Consider the following 18,835-nt stretch of genomic DNA (forward strand, 5'->3'; position numbering starts at 1 on the left):
GGTTGAAGCCTTGATATGCCTCTATTACAACCACTGAAGATCCTCAGTGGTGCCTTCCACCCTTGGACTGGTGGGGTCAACCAGTCTCACATCCTGCACCAGTACTGTGCCATCAGTGGACATCTGAAGTGACCCAGGACCATCCTGTGGGCTGCCCATCTACTGACCAGGCGGCTCAACTGCAACGGTTACTGCGTCAGGCTCTCCAGATACTCGCCTTGTGTCCCAAGACCTCTGTTGCCTGCTGCTTGAAGAGAGGCCTTCTTGCAGAGCGCTCTTTGCTTCTGCCACAAATCCAGCCTGTTGACTCCTAACTGTTTTTTGTTTTGTTTCTGCACTGCATCATGGAATTTGTTTTGGCTGTTGTCCTGTGAATGTCTGTTGAAACTGTCCTGCAACCCGCGATTCTGAGTACAACAGGAGTGGTCACTTGGATAATCAGAGTAAGGGTTGCACTTACCACTTTCGGTGCCTCCCTGCCCTCGTAGGGATTGAATGGGGGTTAAGTCCACTCCCTAACACTACCCGTACCTCGCTATGATCAGTGGCTCCTAGCTTAAGATCCCCCACTGGGTAACCTCTAATGTGGTGGAATTGGGAGCGTCCCTTAATTTTGCTATTTTACATTTTTCCACAAAGTGTGCTTTTAAAATAAATGTCTTAACTGTTGGCTGGAGCCAAAACATGTGCAAAGGAACTTTGAGACTTCCTGCCCCCAGTTTCAGGTACCTAACTACATCTTGAACTCTAATGCTCTGGAAAACGTACCTAATAGGGAAGGACAGACAAAGGTAGGTACCTGCATTATAAATATAAGGCAGGGTGCACGATATATGTTTTGAATTGTTGCATATAGGATTCTTTAGTTTTATAAGCACAGTGTGCTAAATTCTAATAAATAACATAGTTCTCAACATGTGGGTAGAACTGCATTACTTGGCTATCTCTAAGGGTTATTAACTGTAATTGCACACCAGTCCCTGATCTCCAAAGTTTGCCTTAATGTTAAGCTTATGCCATCTTGTGAGGATTTCATCAGACAAAGTGTGGAAAGCTCTTGCACATCAACTAGGTTGGCCTCAGAACCCTCCCACCTGGCTGATACTGATAATCATTCCTAACAGAAATGTTCCAATTAAGACCGTCGACTTATTTAGTGAACTCAGCTGGGTGTTGCTAACCTTGAAGCATGTTTAACCTCACTGCACTACCATAGTTACAACTGGGGGACAACCTAGTCAGAGGCTCCAAACTTTATAGTGTTATTTTGTTTATGAATGAATTCTTTTTAACTTCTTAAACGTTCTTAAAGTTGCTTTTTTCTCGTTAAATGGCTTTTGGAATTAGTATTAATGAATGAAGAGGTTTTGCTAAATACTTGTCTCCATGCAGGCCTATAGGCTGCACTTTTGTGTTGTAAAATAATTTATTTCCACATTTTCTCATAGCAAAGGGGTTGGGATTGCTGAAAATGTGTAATATGAGCCCACTTTGAAAATTATTTTCAGGGCCTCCTTTAGTTCCAAGACCAGCCCTGCCACCATGCCTTCAAAAAAATCACAATTCTCTATCCAGGGACTAGAGGAGACTTTGTTTTTTGCGTTTACTTGAATGCATTTCATTGTCAACTGGAGAAGAGTTGGATACTGAGGGCAGTGAAACATTCATCTCCCCGCAATGGTGTACAGTACATGTTCCACATTCACTGCAGCGATACCTTTGACCCTTACGCTCACTGAGACATCTACTTTAAAATGGAGAGCCATGGAATGGTGCCCCCCCCCCCACAAAGCAGATAAAGGTTTCTACAAAGACCTACGAATGGCAGATACATGGCACACCCCCACTGGTAACCCGGCTGAGACCAGCACACCCATTAAACATAGCATTTGAGCAAACGCCCCCCAGTGTTGCCACTGTTGAAATGTCGCTTCCCAATTGTCAATGGGAGTCATAACACATGTGACAGAAACCCCCGGTAATTCTGGCAGGATACCGTCAAACGTTATTACCGTTCCTGCCACCTGATATCCTGGAATTACTGGGATATTACCCGCGGCAGGAATACCGATAAATCCCCATTCAATGGAGACCCATAGGACTCATGGAGGAGGTTGACGGTGTTAGCAGTACCAGTAATACTGGCTGTTTTTTTGTAGATGGGTGCCTTCTTGGCTGGAGGTAAATCAGGTAACCCCCACCGGCAAATGTCTATTTTGCCAGCCTGAAAAAGTGCTGGTATACAGAAATACCAGCACTTATTTTCTGGACTGGCAAACTTGTAAAGAGGGACAATGTGCGTTGGTCAACAAGGTCCCCATCTGCTACAAAGTTGCTAAATTTAATTGCCAATATAATGCACAAATGTATATAGTTAATTCTTTGAGCAAGTTGTTAGTTTTCAAGCATTTCCAAATGTGATCGATATGTGGTGAGGTGCTGCAAAGGACCACATAGTGTAGTCATCATGAGGTAAAGCTGGGATAAGAACTCAGAACTCCAGATTCCAGTTAGGAACTTGGTCACTGGACCCCATTGCCTCTGTAAATACCACAAGAAATCATAGAACGTGTTGCCATTAATCACATATCTGTATCTCTATATATAAAATGCTTAGGTATGTTTCCGTACTCAGCTGATGTAATTCATCAGTGTTAGGTTGCCCTCTTCTGTCCAAATGGCAAAGTGCAACTCTTTGTGCCCTTCCACTTCGACAACAGCTATCATTTTAACAAACATTAATGAGCATGGTTCTACGCAGTCACCTTCACCTTCCACTATCACAAACATTCAGAATAATTTTAAGTTACTTCTTTCCACCCCCACTTCTCTTCACATAGGGCACAGCGGTTGCAGTGTCAATAAACAGTTAACAACGGGCTCAACGTTTCAGTCTCTAAACAGCGAAACGCTGTAGGATGAATGCCTCCTCATGAGCTAAAACTGAAAGTAAGTGCTGCAATTATGCTACTATGCAATCTTATGCCATCATGGGGACTCTGCAACAGAACCAGGTTGACAATTATGCGTCTACAAAGACACATTAAAGAGGCCTGTGTAATGGATGGATTAAACTTACATACTGTTCTTATACCGTGCATCACTTTCATTCCATCTGATACAAATATGCCTTTCAAATTCAAAATAAGACAGTTTCCTATACGTTTAGCCTTTCAATGACCATTAATAAGTCACAGGGACATATGCCCTCTTCCTGAGAGCGATCAGTGGTAATTCCGATATTTCGGACAATAGTGACCCTATGAACTACAGACCAATATTGACCTACAAGATATGCTAGAACAGCATATGTTATGCCGAGAACAGCTAGTTTATTTTTATATGCTTTAGATACTCAGAGTCTCAGAGGCACAGTATTCTTACCTGTAGATGTAATGCTTTGATAAATCCATGCCGAAGTGCGTAAAATAGTCCTCTATGTGATGTGATCGGGCTGTCACACCCAAGTGTAACTGGAAAGGGTTTGGTGGCTCTGGCCGGGCCCATAACCTACGGGCTGCTCTCTCCATCCTCTCCTTATCTGCACTATGACTGGCCGGTGGTCTGTGGGCCATACCATGCTTGATGGGAGGCAGGGTCTGTGGGCACAATCCAGGCTATGTCAGAGCGATAACACAATGGGTTCATCCAAAAGTCTTTTATCCAAAGCAAATGTAATGTAAAATGTAAATCGATTATATGCATGCCGCAAATCAGGACCTTTTGATTTATATTTATTTGAAGAACAATGATGTCACTTTCAAACATAAATGACTTACAATAACACATTTAGAGATGTTGGAAGAATTCCAACAAAAGGTTGCCTGTACAATAGCATAAAAATGAGACGAAGTAGTGAGCCAGTTTATGATGGTGTAAACAATTATGACATATACCAGGGACAAAACAGAAACAAAATGTATATCAGAAGACATACAACTTACAAAGGTACCATTAACCTAAGGGGCAAGTGCTTCAAACAAAAAAGAGGAGTACTCATTACATATACAAAATAACATTATTAAGCGTCACTGGAGACAGTGGTGGGGTGACAGGTAGGGAGGATAGGGGAGAGGGTGCGAGTAGCTCCCTCTTTAGCAAGTAAGTTATGTGTAGGCCGAGCTTCGAAGAGATCCACAGTTGAGCTGCTTTGATTGTTATGGGCAGTTGATTCCAGTGGAGAGGGGCATGTGTGGAGAGAAAGCAGAAGAGAGAGGAGGCACAGGGAGGGTATGGGACGGTGAGTGTGAGTGCAGAGGAGGATCGGAGGGAACGAGATGGTGAGTAAACTGATACACAATCAGACAGGTACTTAGGAGCAAGACCATTGATAGCTTTGTAAACTAGGAGAAGGAACTTGAAAAGAAAGCGGTTGTACATGGAGAGTATGGAGGGTCAGAAGGAGACGGACTAGATTTTTCCATTCTTTTTTTTTAAAAAACTTTATTTAATGCTTGTGGTACATGACATTGCAACAACAACACATATCGAATAGATTCGGAATATCAACATTCAGTTCAGTTATATTACAGAGTAAACAGTATTACTGATTTGATGCATCACTGGCCCTGCCGGGCTGTTACTGGACGAGTCTGTTTCGCATAAGTATATCCTAAACAGGGCCCAGATGTCCTTTGGTTTACTTGAATTCGGGAGGGACATTATATAGTGTTCTTCACATTCATTGACATACATCAATTCCTTCAGAAAGTGGCTCACTCGTGGTGCCTGTGCACTCTTCCAATTTTGCAAAATTCATTTTTTGGCCACTGTGCATGTAATGTTAAAGAGCCTCCTTGTTACCTCCGATTGCTTACCAATATCCCCAAAAATATATTTTTGTGGTGTGAGGTCGGCCGGTCTCTGAGTCACCTCCTCTAGGATGTTTGCTACCTCGCCCAAAAACGCGCGCACAGGAGGACAGCTCCAGTACATGTGTATCGAATCAGCCCGATCCACCCCACATTTCGGACACTTACCGGGAATGTTATTTGTAAACTTCGCCACTTTTTTGGGGGTATAATGCAGCTTGTTTAACATCTTGAACTGAATCAGCCGGAGGCCCGCGTTCATGGATACCCTCTTGGTCAATTCACAGTACCTCTCCCAGGTTTTGTCAGTTATATTTTCAGCCAGATCTGCTTCCCAGGAGGCCTTTATTGCATTTACCGTTGGAGTATTAGCATGCACGGCCGCATATAGCCCCGAGACGCTGGTTCCAGATCGGGTTGCCAGGGTCATCAGGCACGGGTGTGGTGGGGGTTCATCTGGGAACATTGGCCACCTAGCCTTAAAGGCCAATCTCCTTCTATGATATTGTAATATCATCAATTGGTCCCTTCCCATCCCTGTTTCGAATTCCTCCAACGTTATGCATCTACCATTAGGGAATATGTCCTTGATTTTAAATTCCTCATCCGGTCCCATTTGTTTTGTATACCTGGATCGTATGTGGGTGCTATACCGGGGAAGTTCCGGAACGGGGCCTCAGCATAGCGTTTTCACCCCGAGCCTTCGGTAGAGTTGTAAACATGCCTGTGCTGTCGCACTAGCTGGGTCAAATGGGCATTCATCTCTGTGTTTACCTTTAAAGATGACTGACCTTATGTCGTTGGGCGTGCAGCGTGTTTTTCTAGACAAATGTGGGGTGAGGTGTCATGCTCATCATACCAATGCTTAACGAATTGGGCCTGTGCAGCTAGATAATATAATTCGAAGTCAGGAGCTGCTATGCCACCTTTATTATATGGTTCCACCATTTATTCCCACTTCATCCTAGCCGCCCCCCGCACCAGATGAAATCCACCGCCATGGATCTAAGAGTGTCGAAGAACCACCTACCAGGCCAAATCGGAATGTTAGTTAATATGTACAGTAGCTTAGACAGGATGACCATTTTCAGTATGGCTACCCGGCCGATAAGTGAAATGGGAAGTTTAGCCCAGAAACGGAGTCGAGTGGAAATCGTATTTAATAGGGATTCGTGGTCATTTAAAAATAGGGATGTTCTGTCTCCCGACACGATAACCCCCAGGTATTTTATCTTGTCCTGGGACCACTGTAAGCCATGCGTGTTGCTTGGGCATCTGGTATCAGGGGTCAGGGGAAAAATTTCCGATTTAGAATGATTAGTTTTGTATCCCGAGTATTCTGTGAATTTGTGCACTGCCTCCATCGCTGGACCCAAGTGTGTGTCCGGTTCTCGGATGTATAATAGGGTGTCATCCGCATACAGGGATATTGATTGGGTCAGGCCCACCATCCATATACCCCTCTGTTCCTGATGTTCTCTAATTGCTGCTGCAACTGGTTCCATGGTCAGGGCAAACAGTATGGGGGAGAATGGACAACCCTGTCTAGTACCCCTCCCCAGCTCAACCAATCCGACATGGTGCGGTTAGTCAATACCTTGGCTTCCGGATTAGTGTACAGCATCTTGACATATTTCAGAAAGCACGGGCCCAGTCCAAATTTCTCTAACACCATGAACAGGTACGTCCATGACACAGAGTCAAATGCCTTTTCGGCATCTAGAGACACAGCTACTGCCTGGGCTCCCGGTTTGATCTGGGCCATGACACCAAATAGCCTTCGCAGGTTGAGTGCTGTAGACCGAGTGGGGATAAATCCGCATTGGTCAGGGTGTACTAATATTGGCATGTGAGGCAGGAGTCTATTGGCCAGAATCTTTGCAAATATCTTGGCATCACAGTTAATAAGGGACAGAGGCCTGTATGAGTACATCTCATTGGGGGGACACCTGGGATTAGGGAGTACAGTGATTATGGCCTCTCTCATGGACGTTGGAAGCGTCCCTACTTCTGTGGCCTCCTCCCACATGGACAGTAATATCGGGGCAATTTCCTCACTTAGCTCCTTGTATAACTCGATCCCCAGACCGTGTGAGCCAGGAGCCTTCCCATTGGCTAGTGATTTAATCGCTTCCTTTATTTCTTCAATCGTAAGGGGCTGGTCTAACAGTGATTTATTTTCTGCTAACAACGTTGGGAGCGTATTACTATCAAAGTATTTTCTGATGTCATTGGGGGTTTTTAGATCATGGTTGGCGTAGAGTTCTTTATAAAAATGGGAGAGCTCTCTATTTATACCCTCCTCGCTTGTTGTCACTGTGCCGTCGCTCGCTATTATGCTGGAGATCGGGGTATGGCCTCTTTCAACTTTCAGCAGGTTAGCTAGGGTGCGCCCCGGCTTATTCCCTTCGCCATACCGGCGTGCTCTGGCCGGAGTAGCCATATACAGCAATTCCCTAGTAGCTAGTTTGCTGAAATCTTGTAGTTTGCTATTAATATCTGCAAGGGTGCTGTCTTCATGCAGGGATGTATATCGTTGCTCTAACTCCCCCAATCGTTTCTCCACCTCCGCCAGTTCCCCCCTGACCACTTGCAACAGCCCCGTGGATTTGGAGATCAGGATACTACTCATCCACGCCTTGAAGATTTCCCATAGTATCGCAGGGCTATCTACTGAGTCCTTATTGGTTTCAGGAAAAAAATTCCACCTCGGCATGTAATTCCTCTACCAATGCAGGATCCTTAAGGATGTCGGAAGGCATCCTCCATCTCCTGACCGGGGGTCTAAAGGTTGCCTAGTGTCATGTCTAACATGATAGGGGAGTGATCTGACAGGGTGCAGGGAAATATTTCACTTTCGTTAATTTGGTGCATGAGAGACGCAAACACCAGCTAGTAATCAATGCGGGATTCGGTGTCATGCACTGAGGAGTAAAAGGAATACTGTCTCTTTTGGGTGGTGTAGTGTTCTCCAGACATCTACTAGTAGTAGTTGTGAAATGATTTGTTGTAAAGTATTAGCTGTTTTTGTGGGATTCCTGTGTGTGGAGGTGGAGCGGTCTAGGATTGTGTCTAAGATAGTGTTGAAATCTCCTCCCCACATAATTTGCTCACTTCCACACAGACCAATCTCATGCAGTACAGTTGTGTAAAAATCAGGGTCGTCCACATTCGGACCATACGTATTTATCAATATCAGTTTTTCCCCCGCAATGCTTCCCCACACTATAACGTAGCGACCCATTGGGTCTATTTTACTCCTCACTAATTGGAACCCAACTGATGGGTGAATCAGGGTCAGCACCCCTCTTGCCTGCGAGGAGTATTCCATACAGTATCTATGTTTACCCCACCCTTTCAAGAACTCGGTAGTGACCTTCTGGAGTGCATGAGTTTCTTGCAGCATGGCAATCTGAGGCTGATGACAAGTGACATAAGCTCCCACTTTATTCAGTTTGACTCGATTGTTCAGCCCCCGGACGTTCAAAGTAAGATTTTTCAATTTAAGCCCTCTGGCCGCTCTAACAGGGTTAGCCATGTCTGTATACCCATTTTGCGTTACTTGACTTGCTGTTTCTTAGGAGTTTCATGTGTTGCAACGTCAACACGTTTTATAACTTGGGGGACTCCTCCAACTGAGTCCCAGCTCCTGAACTCCCCCCCCTTCCCCGCTCTGCTCAATCCCGCAACATTTTAATCCCCCACCCACATCATCAACCCCAACTTGACAATGCTGCCCTGCAAAAAACATTCCCTTAAACATGTGGAAATTTCCTGAGGGTCACTAGTTGCAGCCATCTGGCGCACTCTAGACTGAGGCTCACAGCCCAGAAAAAAACAACAGTTTTTGTTCAGTTCGTCCCTGTTACATAACTTCCAATTTTCTTGTCAGGTGGCAGGCGGTCGAGCTTTAACCCCACTCTCCGCTCTGTTGGGTCTCGTCTCTCACACCTCGGTTATGAACTCGCATTTTGGTTCGCCATTCGGTCTCCTGGGGGTAATGGGATGGAAGTCTCTACATATGACATGGCCTATGTGGGGTTCTCGAAGAAGTGGGCCTGTCCCCCATGTTGTATTCTCATTTTTCGCCGGGAAGATGAGGGCATAGGGCACATTTCGCATACGTAGCTGTCTTTTCACCCCTTCATAGGATCTCCTTTGCATTTGCACGTTGGTCGAGAAGTCTGTGTATAGGTGAATTTTGTTCTCTTCGTAATATAAAGTTCCTTTTTCTCTCGACAGCCGGAGTATAGTGTCTCTGTAATTAAGGAGGCGTGCAATTATAGTTCGTGGGGGAGCTCCTGGTTTCGGGTGCAGTGCTAGGGTGCGGTGGGCTCTTATAATCAGAAAGTGATCCGAGAAGGAGTCGGCACCTAGGATGTCTTTCAACAAGGCCTCTACTTGTTTCTCCATGGGACCTATGCTAAACTTTTCCGATACCCCAACAATCCGGATGTTGTTTCTCCGGGATCTCGATTCAAGGTCCTCACACTTGTTTTGGGTTTTGTGTAATTCTGTTTGAATGAGAGCTATATCTCGACTGTGTTGTAATATCGTGTCCTCGCTTGCACTTATCCTATTCTCCGCCTCCGTAACATGCGCGCTTTCTTTTTCCACACGTGCTTTCAGGGACCCGATCGTCGCCACTATATCATCTAGTTTTACGTTTACGGCCATGAATCCGTTCTGTACCAGCGTTGCTAGGCGTTCCATTGGGTCAGTCTCCTGCCCATCAGGTAATTGTGGTTCCCCCCCCCAGCCGCCAAATGCGGTTGTGAGCTGGTAAAAGTGTCCATTGGGCCAATCTTTTCCCCACCTGCCCCTCTCTTCTCGGTGCGGCCCATGTGTTGCGGCTTCCAAGGAAGGATGGACTGTGTTCCCCCACGTATTGTTGCCCTGTGCACCGCTATGTGGCACAGGTGTGGAGAGGGGGTATTGCTTATGTATCCGTCTTTACCATCTGGTGTACTACCAGTATACAGGAACTAATTTCGCAATCCTGTGCTGGTGGAAGCCCCCCCCCAACCACCACTCTGGATCGTATGTTGAAGGGTCTCGCCGGGGGGTCCGACTGTGCTCAAGAGTTGCACGGAAGCTCCGCTGCGCCCGCGCGGTCTAGGGCCTGTGGTCACGGGTAATTATTGCGCACTTAAACATATATGTCTCTCCACCTGGGTGTGTTTTGATGGGCCACAATAATGTGCAGATACAGCCCAGGGTGCAGTAGGGCATCAATCTGATGTAGCTCAGGGTGCTGTAGGATTGTTGCCCCCGTGACAGTGGGGGTGAAGTGTAGTGGGCCCAGGCCGCGGTTGTAGCGCACAGTGCAGGGCCTCTCTTTATTGCGGCTGCATCAATCTGCCTCCCCTTTCTTTAGCGCGGGGCTCTCCCCGTAGTCTGCAGTCACTTACTTGATGGAAGTGGGGGGGCGGGCTCCGGCCCCACTCGTTCCCGTGGCCGGCTTGCGTTCATTGGCGAAGGCCGCGGACCACCGCGAGTCGGGGGCCGGGTCAAGCTGCAGCCGCAGTCCCCCCGGCAGGGAGCAGGGTATGGCCGCCACGGATAGTACTGCGATGAGCTGTAGGGCGGGTACAGCTCCGAGCAGCCGCCGCGACTCCGCAGCCGAGACGCAGTCCACAGCCCCCGAGCCCCTCCTCCCGCTCCCGCAGGGCACCGTCTCCCCCACGGGACTCGCGGAGCGGTCGCGGGCAAGGGCACAGTCGTCTCCGGGCGGGCAGTCACTCTACCTCCCTCTCCTTCGTGGTTAGGATGTTGTGGGTTGGGTCACCAAAAACACTGAACACCCAGACATACAGACCTGGCTATCAACCATGAACTCTGAGGGCTTCACACCTGAGGTCACTCCTGCGCCAAGTCCCTCGGGTTCCACATCGATCAATACCTCTCCTTCAAGACATACATAGCTAAGAAAACTCAGACAGCTTGGTATCGGCTGTCCCTCCTGTGAAAAATCAAGCCCTTCCTCCCGCTGCACAGCTTTAGATCCACCGTTCAAGCACTGGTCTTGTCCTACCTGGACGGGTGTAATGCGCTCCTCAAAGGCTTGCCGCCATCCTCCCTTGTGCCCCTGAGAAGTGTCATCCAGAAGCAAGGACAGGTGCAGACTTGAAATCCACTGCTGCAAAAAAGGAAGGAACAGAAAACCTGCCGTCTCTGCCCACACACCAAGATTATGGAACCTCCTCACCCCCACGCTTCTACAAATCAGAAAAGAACTCAAGACCCACCTCTTCAAGGAATTTCTCTGCCTCAACACCTAGGCCATCACATCACCCCTCGCGCAACCTGACTCGCTAGACAACGCCCACCCCCTGTCCTCCCCACCACGGCTGTACACCATCTGTACCCCTCGTTATCCCACCCGCAGTATATCTGTTCCGTTACCTCTGAAAAGTGCCCCGTTATGCATCTGTACTGTTGCATACCTCTGTAAAGTGCAGTGCTATGTATTTGTATTGTTGTATACCTCTATAAAGCGCTCCATTGCTTCTCAAAGCTAGGTCCACAGGAAATAAATACCATAATAATAATAATAATAACAGGCTAATAAGTCTGCACAGGTGTTGTCCCTACTAAATCCATCATTCGCACACTCACACAAGACCAAAAAGGTACATAAATGAGCTTGCCCTAGCTCAGGGCATGGGAGTTTGGAGATTAGGAGACAGTGCAAGACTGAGCAGAGTTCAAGGGAGGAGTCAAGAGAAGGGTAAGGAAGGCATTGGAGGGTGGAGAAGGAAGATGGGAAAAATTGTAAAAAGGTTGAGGCCAGAAAAACAAAAGATTGGGATCTGCTACTCCTAGGCATATACTAACACATGCTACCCTGAGGTATTTAGCACTCCTGTAGTATGGATATCCAAGGTATTATAACCCGTCACCCTCCCCTTCCACAGACTTCTGTTAACCCAACATTACTAGTACAGCACCCCATTGCATTCTTGCTAGGTTTGCCCTATATAAAACTAAATACAAATACAAACATACCAATACGAAGGAGGGAGAGAATTTGTGAGGGAGGGGTTACATAAGAGGAGGGGCAGAGGAAGAGTATTGTATATCAAGATTATAGATTATAAAAGCACTTTTATTCAAGCTCATTTCAAAGGCTGCAGCTCCCTCCCTTGGTCACCCACTAACTGCCCCACAGTTCCTAGATAACCATTCCACAACCCTTGGGATGTCAATGACAACACAGGTGCTGTGTTCCAGAAGGAATTATGTGAAATCACTGATGGTAAGTTAGTAACAACTTTGTACAATATGAACTATATACAATATAACACGGAGCAAACAGAAAGACAGACAAAACTGAAGGAGGTTGGAAGAGAGAAGCATACAGAGGAAGAAGGAGAACAACAAAGACAGGGTGAGGCTAGAGACAGTGCAACACCTTAAAGGATGAAGAGGAAGGGGGAAGAGGTCCCAAGCACAGAACAAGCGTTGTTCATGTCAAGAGGACCACATGGTCAACTGAGTGCTGAGAGGCAGGTGCAAAACCAGCGGAACCTGTGTCGAGTTGCAGCCAAGGGGCGAGTCGAAAAGAGGTGTACAGCCTTGGTAACTTGGGCCTAAAAGGTGGTGGGGAGAAAGCCTAAAGACCCCAAAAGAGAAAGAAGGAAAGAGAAATTGGTAAAGGCCAGCCCACCATTGAAACAAAATAACACTTAACCAATAAGACTTTGAGTCAGGAAAGCACACTGAGAATCCAGGCAAGGTGGACTTATTGAGATGGTGAACAGAGAAATAACTTACCGGTAATGTTCTTACTATGGATTCTTCTACTGCCGATTCCTCATCCGATTGATATCCCCTCCAGCGTCAACTGCTCGGAAAAATGTTCGACAGGGGGCGTTTTGCAGCTGGGCGTAGTCAATCCACTTCATCATGTTTTAACCATGCCACTCCTCAACTCCATTCATAAGTAACGTTGGTGGTACATATATCAAGTCACTATGCCCGCACACCTCAGTTCCCCACCCTCATTCCTCCGTGCTCAGCAGCAGTGGGGAAGAATCCAAAGAGATTCATCAATGACAAAGCCAAAAGTCTGATTCTTTTTTGTGATTAGCAGCCAATAACATTGTAGAGCAACAGGCCGACAGCACTCAAATGTGAATAACACAAGGCTGGGCTTTTAAAAAAAAAAAAAAAAAAAAAAAAAAAAAAAAGACAGAGCATCACCAACATTTCAGTGTCGTTCCATAAGAAAAGCATACGTTGAGAGTAGAGACCAGAACATTTTCATAGAGGGGCAGGCTGGGAGGGCGATGAGGAATCTGCAGGAGAAGAATTCATAGAAAGAACATTACTGGTAAGTAATTTCTCCTTCAATGGATACCTCATTCGGAAGACTCCAAAAGCCGTAAAGCATTTGGAGGAGGATGGAAGTCTTAATTCAGAAAGCTTTGCAATACGGCTCTCCCAAACCAGGCATCAGCCCCACGGGCCACGTCCAGGTTGTAGTGCTTTGTGAATGTGTGAAGTGATGACCAAGTGATGGCAGATCGCCTTAACTGGCACTCCCCTTTGTAGAGCACAAGAGGTTGCCACGCTCGTAGTTAAAAGCACCCTGATACCCGAACAGTTCCTTCCTTGCCTTTTCATAGCAATCGGCAATGCAGAAGACTAGCCATCAGAAAATCGTATGTTTACACACCGCTAGACCTTTCCTCCATTGCAAGAATGCAATGAATAATTGATCATCTTGTCTGAAGGCAGCGTCCTGGTCCCATAAAAGCTCAGCACCCTCTGTAGGTTCAGCCTGTGCAGCCTCTCCTCTTCCTTTTAAGGGTGAGGAGGTGGATAAAAATGAAAATAATTGCGGTTTGCAAGAAAGAGCCTAAAGTTTGCTTTCACGGCTTGCCGACTTGATAGCCACCAAGAAGGATGTCTTAAGGATAAGCAACCTGATGGAAGTGGAATTCACAGGCTCACACATAGCCGCCATCAAGAAGGGAAGAACCAAATTCAGGTCCCAAGCCGGAACCACAAATAGAGTCAGCGGAAAAGGACTTAAAAGGCCTTTCAGAAATTGGGCCATCACTGGGATCGAAAAGGAAGAACCTTGATCTGGTGACCTCTTAAACAAATCCGCCAAATAGCCTTTGACTGTGCCTATATACAGGCCCAAAGAGGCCAAAGACCATCATTGGTAGTAGGACACAGGAGTGGGGTCCACCTCGCGATCTCTTCACCACGCCTCAAATCTTTCTCCACCTGCACACATAAAGGGACCTAGTGGAAGGTCTGTGTGCAGCCAGTAACACCTCAAGTACCTCTTCGGAGAGGTCCTAGTCATCAGATCTCATCCTCTTAGGAGCCACACATGCAGATTAAGAGAGTCTGGGTTTGAGTGGAGCACTCGACCTTCTGACTGGGATAGGAGGTCTGGCCTCAGAGAAAGCCAGCAAGGTGGGCAAGACGGCCATTTCCAGAAGATCTGAGTACCATGTTCTCCTAACCCAGTCTGGGACGATTCAGATCATGGTGGCGCAGAACCTCCTCAAACTCCTTAGAAACCACAGAAGGGCAGGTACTGGAAGAAAAGCATAGTGGAGGTCGAAGACCCACTCCAACAGGAACGCGTCTCCCAGTGCCCCCCTCACAGAGACTTCACTCGAGCAAAATTGCTTGCACATTGTGTTGGCCCTCGTGGCAAGCAGGTCCACCACCGGAGATCCCTACAGGGTGAAGAAATCTGCAAGAACTTCCAAGCACACGTCCAACTTGTGGGCGACCGTGCTCCGCTTGCTCAGAGTGTCCACCAACCCGTTCTCTGCTCCTGCCAGATGGGCTGCAGAAGCAGCGATCCTGGTCTCCAGCAGCCAGAACCATATTTACATGGCCTCCCTGCACATGGGAAGGGACTGCACACCCCTTGCTTGTTGAGGTAATGCATGGCCAATGTGTTGTTTATCAGAATTAGGACATGCTTCCCCCCCTGAGAATTGGCGCAAAACCCATCAGGCCCAGCCGGATTGCTCCCACCTCCAGTCTGTTGATGTGCCAACAGCGCTCCACTGGAGAGCATAGGTTGTTCACTTGCAGATCCTAGCAGTGAGCGCCCCAGCCCTTCAGGGAAGCATCAGTGACCACCGGTGCTTGGGGTCACGGTGGCCAAAAGGGTTCTCCCACCATAGTGCTCTTCATGCTTAGCCACCATGAGAGGTCACTGACCACCGACTTCGACACCTTTAGGACAGCTTTCATGTTGTCAAAACATTGGGACCATTGATCCCTCAAAATCCATTGAAGGGACCACATCCGCAGCATGGCCTCTGGCACCAGAAAAATGCAGGAAGCCATGAGGCCCAAGAGGTGGAGAAAGGAAACCACTGGTGGGCTTACATGGCTCTGAAAAAGTTTGACCATTGGTCCAATGCTGGTGATTCTTTCCTCAGAGGTGAAAAGCCTTCCCCCACTTGGGTGTCCAGGATTGCTCCCCTAAATTGCAGTTTCTGTGTTGGTGCGACAGGGACCTTCTGGAATTTCAGGGAGAAGTCCAAACAATGAAGTAGGGAACAGGTGTCCTCGAGTTGTGTCAATACCAGTTATGGAGACCATCCTTCGATCAACCAGTCATCCAGGTAAGGGAACACATGGACGCCGGATATCCTGTGGTGAGCCGCCATCACTGCCATCAGCTTGGTGAAGAACCTGGGTGTGAAGGTTGGGCCAAAAGCGAGCACTCTGAACTGATAGTGAGTGTCCCCAGTGACGAATCTCAGGAATTGTCTCTGCTTCCGGTGGATCGGCACATTGAAATAAGTACTGTTCTTGTGATAGTGGGGCCAACAAGGACTTATCCCACTTTTTGCTAACCTGTAACACTTTGGTGGATTTAAGGAGGTGGTGGTGGTTGCGCTACCACTTTATCCATAACATCAGATTAGTCTCTGAGGCATTGCAGTTTATTATGTCTAGCACAGAGAGCCGGTTTGTACCTGACTTTTGTGAATACATTAATGCTTCCTTTAAACATCTGGGTAGTACATTTTAACACTGTTTTGTATGCGAGATGTAAACCTAACGAAGCTCTGTAACTTGTATACTCTAAACTGGTCCTGCACTTTTAATGTATTGTATTTCTACTTTGTAGATGTATAAGTGTGGCTGTATTTTACCGTACTATGTATTTATTCTATTTACATTTAAATGGCGGAAGCTGAATAAAGTCTGTCTTACTTTCCAAAACAGGATGCATCGCTATCACAGGACTTTAAGCAGCACTCAATGAGTAATCATAACCCTCTTGAAGATTTCAGAACCAAGCCCTTGCCCTGGCTGTGCTTAATAAACACAGATTTTGAAGACAACACATTGATCGGTTTGAATCAGGTAATAGCCACATAGAATAACTGAACCTGAACCAATACCCTACAAACCATGGGGTGCGTGGCAATAGAGATCATTGATGGGACCCTGCCTGATCCATGAGGATTTCCTGTCCCGTCAAGATGGATGCCAAATCACTGCTGACTGGGGCAGAAGTGCCATTTCACATCATACCTTGTATTTCCTGATCACCGGGGCTGCGTCAATGGATTTCTTCGTCCCAGCTGAATCCACAATACTCTATAACAGAGAAGGTGGCATGTAAGAGAGAAAAAAGCAATCCATTGAGTTACAAAGAACCATTAACTTGATACGACAGGTTACAAAGTTTAACTGATGCAAACTATTTGCAAGCAAGAAAAATCACATTTTAAAAACCAACAAAGAAGTAACAAATTATCACCACAGGGTATCTGGAATATACACTCGGAATGATAAATAATAAAAGGCCTAAAACCCCATCTCATTTATTTTAATCAATCTGTTTATTATTTTCAATAAGGAACAGAACACACACAAGAATATGTACAACTTGAGCATAGTACAGTAGATTCCATTTAGTATGATTAGTATTGAAATGGGAGCGCAATTAACATAGGATGCTAGCAAGGTGCATTGGCAGCAAGAAGGTTCAGGGTTGGAACGTTCTATACCGTCAGGCCCTTCAGCCCTCTCCTTCCCACTTCCTCCATATCTTCATGAATTTTCTAGGACAGCCCCTAGCTCTTTAGACTCTCCTTTCCAAGGCCAAACAGCGGTCCAGTTCAGCAGTCCACTGGCTTAATCTCAAAGCGCTTCGCAGAGCCTCAGGATGCTTCAATCAGTCTCTTAACAAGTCACAGTGCTACTGCCAGGAAAGTTTTTTCATGTTTCCTTAACTCAGTATCTACCCATATTCCCAGCAATGCCAATTCCGGCTCCAAAGGTACCTGAGCCCCCATTACAGTAGACAGTGTGTATGTACATTTCCCCATGAAGACTTTAATCTGGGCACATTCCCAGAGTGTGTCATAGAATGTACCCCCTTCCCTACCACATCTAAGACATGTGTTGCTGTGTACCCTGCCCCATCTAGTCAGCACTGTGCGGGAGTAGTATACTAAATAAATATGCAGGATCTTGAATTGTATTAGCCGCAGATGAACCGCTATTCCAACCTCCATTGGGAACATCAGGGCCACCACCCATTCCTCCGGTTCCAGTCTTCCCAGATCCCGCTCCCATTTCTCCCTCAAGCAGATGAGCTCTGGGGTCCCAAATGCTGTGAGCACTTGGTACAATGTTGACGTGACCTTGGTAGGGATGCCCGTTGAGAATAAGTTAGCCTCCAGGGGGGAACTATTTGGGAGGTCTCCCAGAGAGTGAAATTGGGCTTTCATGGCATGAGATATTTGCATACAATGGAACCCCTCCCCTGCTGACAGGCCATATCATCCTTGCAGCGCTTCAAACGGCCGCAGGCCCCCCTCTTGTGTTATATCTGCCAGGGTATCTATTCCTTTTGCCGCCCAGCTCTCAAAGTACCCGATCTTCAGCAGCTCCTTCAGGTGTGTGTTATGCCAAATGGGCTGGGCAAGAGTCGATTTTGCGCCCGCCCCATGTCCTGGTGCTCCTCCACCGACACTTGGCATGCGTGCCTCATCAGCCCGGGCAGCCTCCTCATGTATCTTGTCCCCCCAATATAGTGCCTGTCTGGGTGTCCGGCCTATCATTCTTTTCGTCTCTGCTGCGATGTGTGGGAGTGACAGGTCTCTGTGCAGCCAGCCATTCATCGTCCCCAGCTGGGCTGCCCAGTAATATCTATGCAAGATGGGCAAGCCTATGCCCCCTTCCCATACCGACGGCTGCAGCGTTTACAGTGTCATATGTGGTTGTTTCCTCACCACTCCCCCCATAGCAGCCCTCTTAAGGTTCCCTCAATTTCTGCAAAAATCTCCTTGCCAATCGGGAGTGGGGGGGGGGGCTCTGCAGGACAGAGTAATGTGGGTAGCATCAGCATCTTGAATAGGGCTGCTTTGCTCTTTGGACCTCCCTGGTATAGTCTGGGAAAAATCTGATCCGGTAGCCATTATACGTTATGGGCCCGGTGGCTCGTGCCATTTACAGCAGGGTGTCCCAGTCCCTGTAGTTTAGAAGTCGTGCAATTATGGTGCATGGGGTTTCCTGGGCATGGGGCGACCCGCTGGTATTCTGTGTTCCCTTTCCACAGAGAAGAATTTGGAGACCTTCTTTGGGTCGAAGAGCTCCGTTAGCCATTGTTCCAAGAAAAGCTCAATGCTGGGCCACTCTTCCTTTTCCGGCACTCCAGGAATGCGAATGTTATTGCGCCTTGCTCTTCCCACGCTGTCTTCTGCCCTACTTTCCAGGTGTGTAAGCTTCTGGGTGAACACCGTCATTTTCATAATGGTGTCCTCCGAGTCTGAGATACGCTGCTCTATCTCCCCGGCCCTCAAGGGGTTTTGCATGTCTTGTCGGAGAAAGGACACTTCTGATGAGAGGCCCTCAATTATCCCCTCCATAGAGAACCTAAATTCCACTATGGATCCAATTAGGTCATGAAAGGAGATTTAGGAGTCTTGCAGCTCCCCGTCCATGTCTGCTTTCCCGGTGGCATGAGTCGTGAGGAGTTGGGGAGTACCCACCGTATACTGGTCCATTTTACACTG

At 47.2% G+C, this 18,835-nt stretch overlaps 1 protein-coding gene across 2 annotated transcripts in view; it reads right to left on the minus strand.

Moving 5' to 3' along the window:
- CFAP65 (cilia and flagella associated protein 65) overlaps nucleotides 1–18,835 on the minus strand; it is an 825,303-nt gene that overhangs the window by 108,978 nt on the left and 697,490 nt on the right. For both annotated transcript variants that reach the window (XM_069616861.1, XM_069616860.1), the window contains exons 28-29: nucleotides 16,344–16,409; nucleotides 3,385–3,599 (exon numbers count right to left, since the gene is read on the minus strand). In XM_069616861.1, the coding sequence (XP_069472962.1) occupies nucleotides 3,385–3,599; nucleotides 16,344–16,409 (281 nt within the window). The remainder of the gene's footprint in view (nucleotides 1–3,384; nucleotides 3,600–16,343; nucleotides 16,410–18,835) is intronic.

Source organism: Ambystoma mexicanum, chromosome 9, assembly GCF_040938575.1.
Source record: "Ambystoma mexicanum isolate Mex_15411 chromosome 9, UKY_AmexF1_1, whole genome shotgun sequence".
NCBI lineage: Eukaryota > Metazoa > Chordata > Amphibia > Caudata > Ambystomatidae > Ambystoma > Ambystoma mexicanum.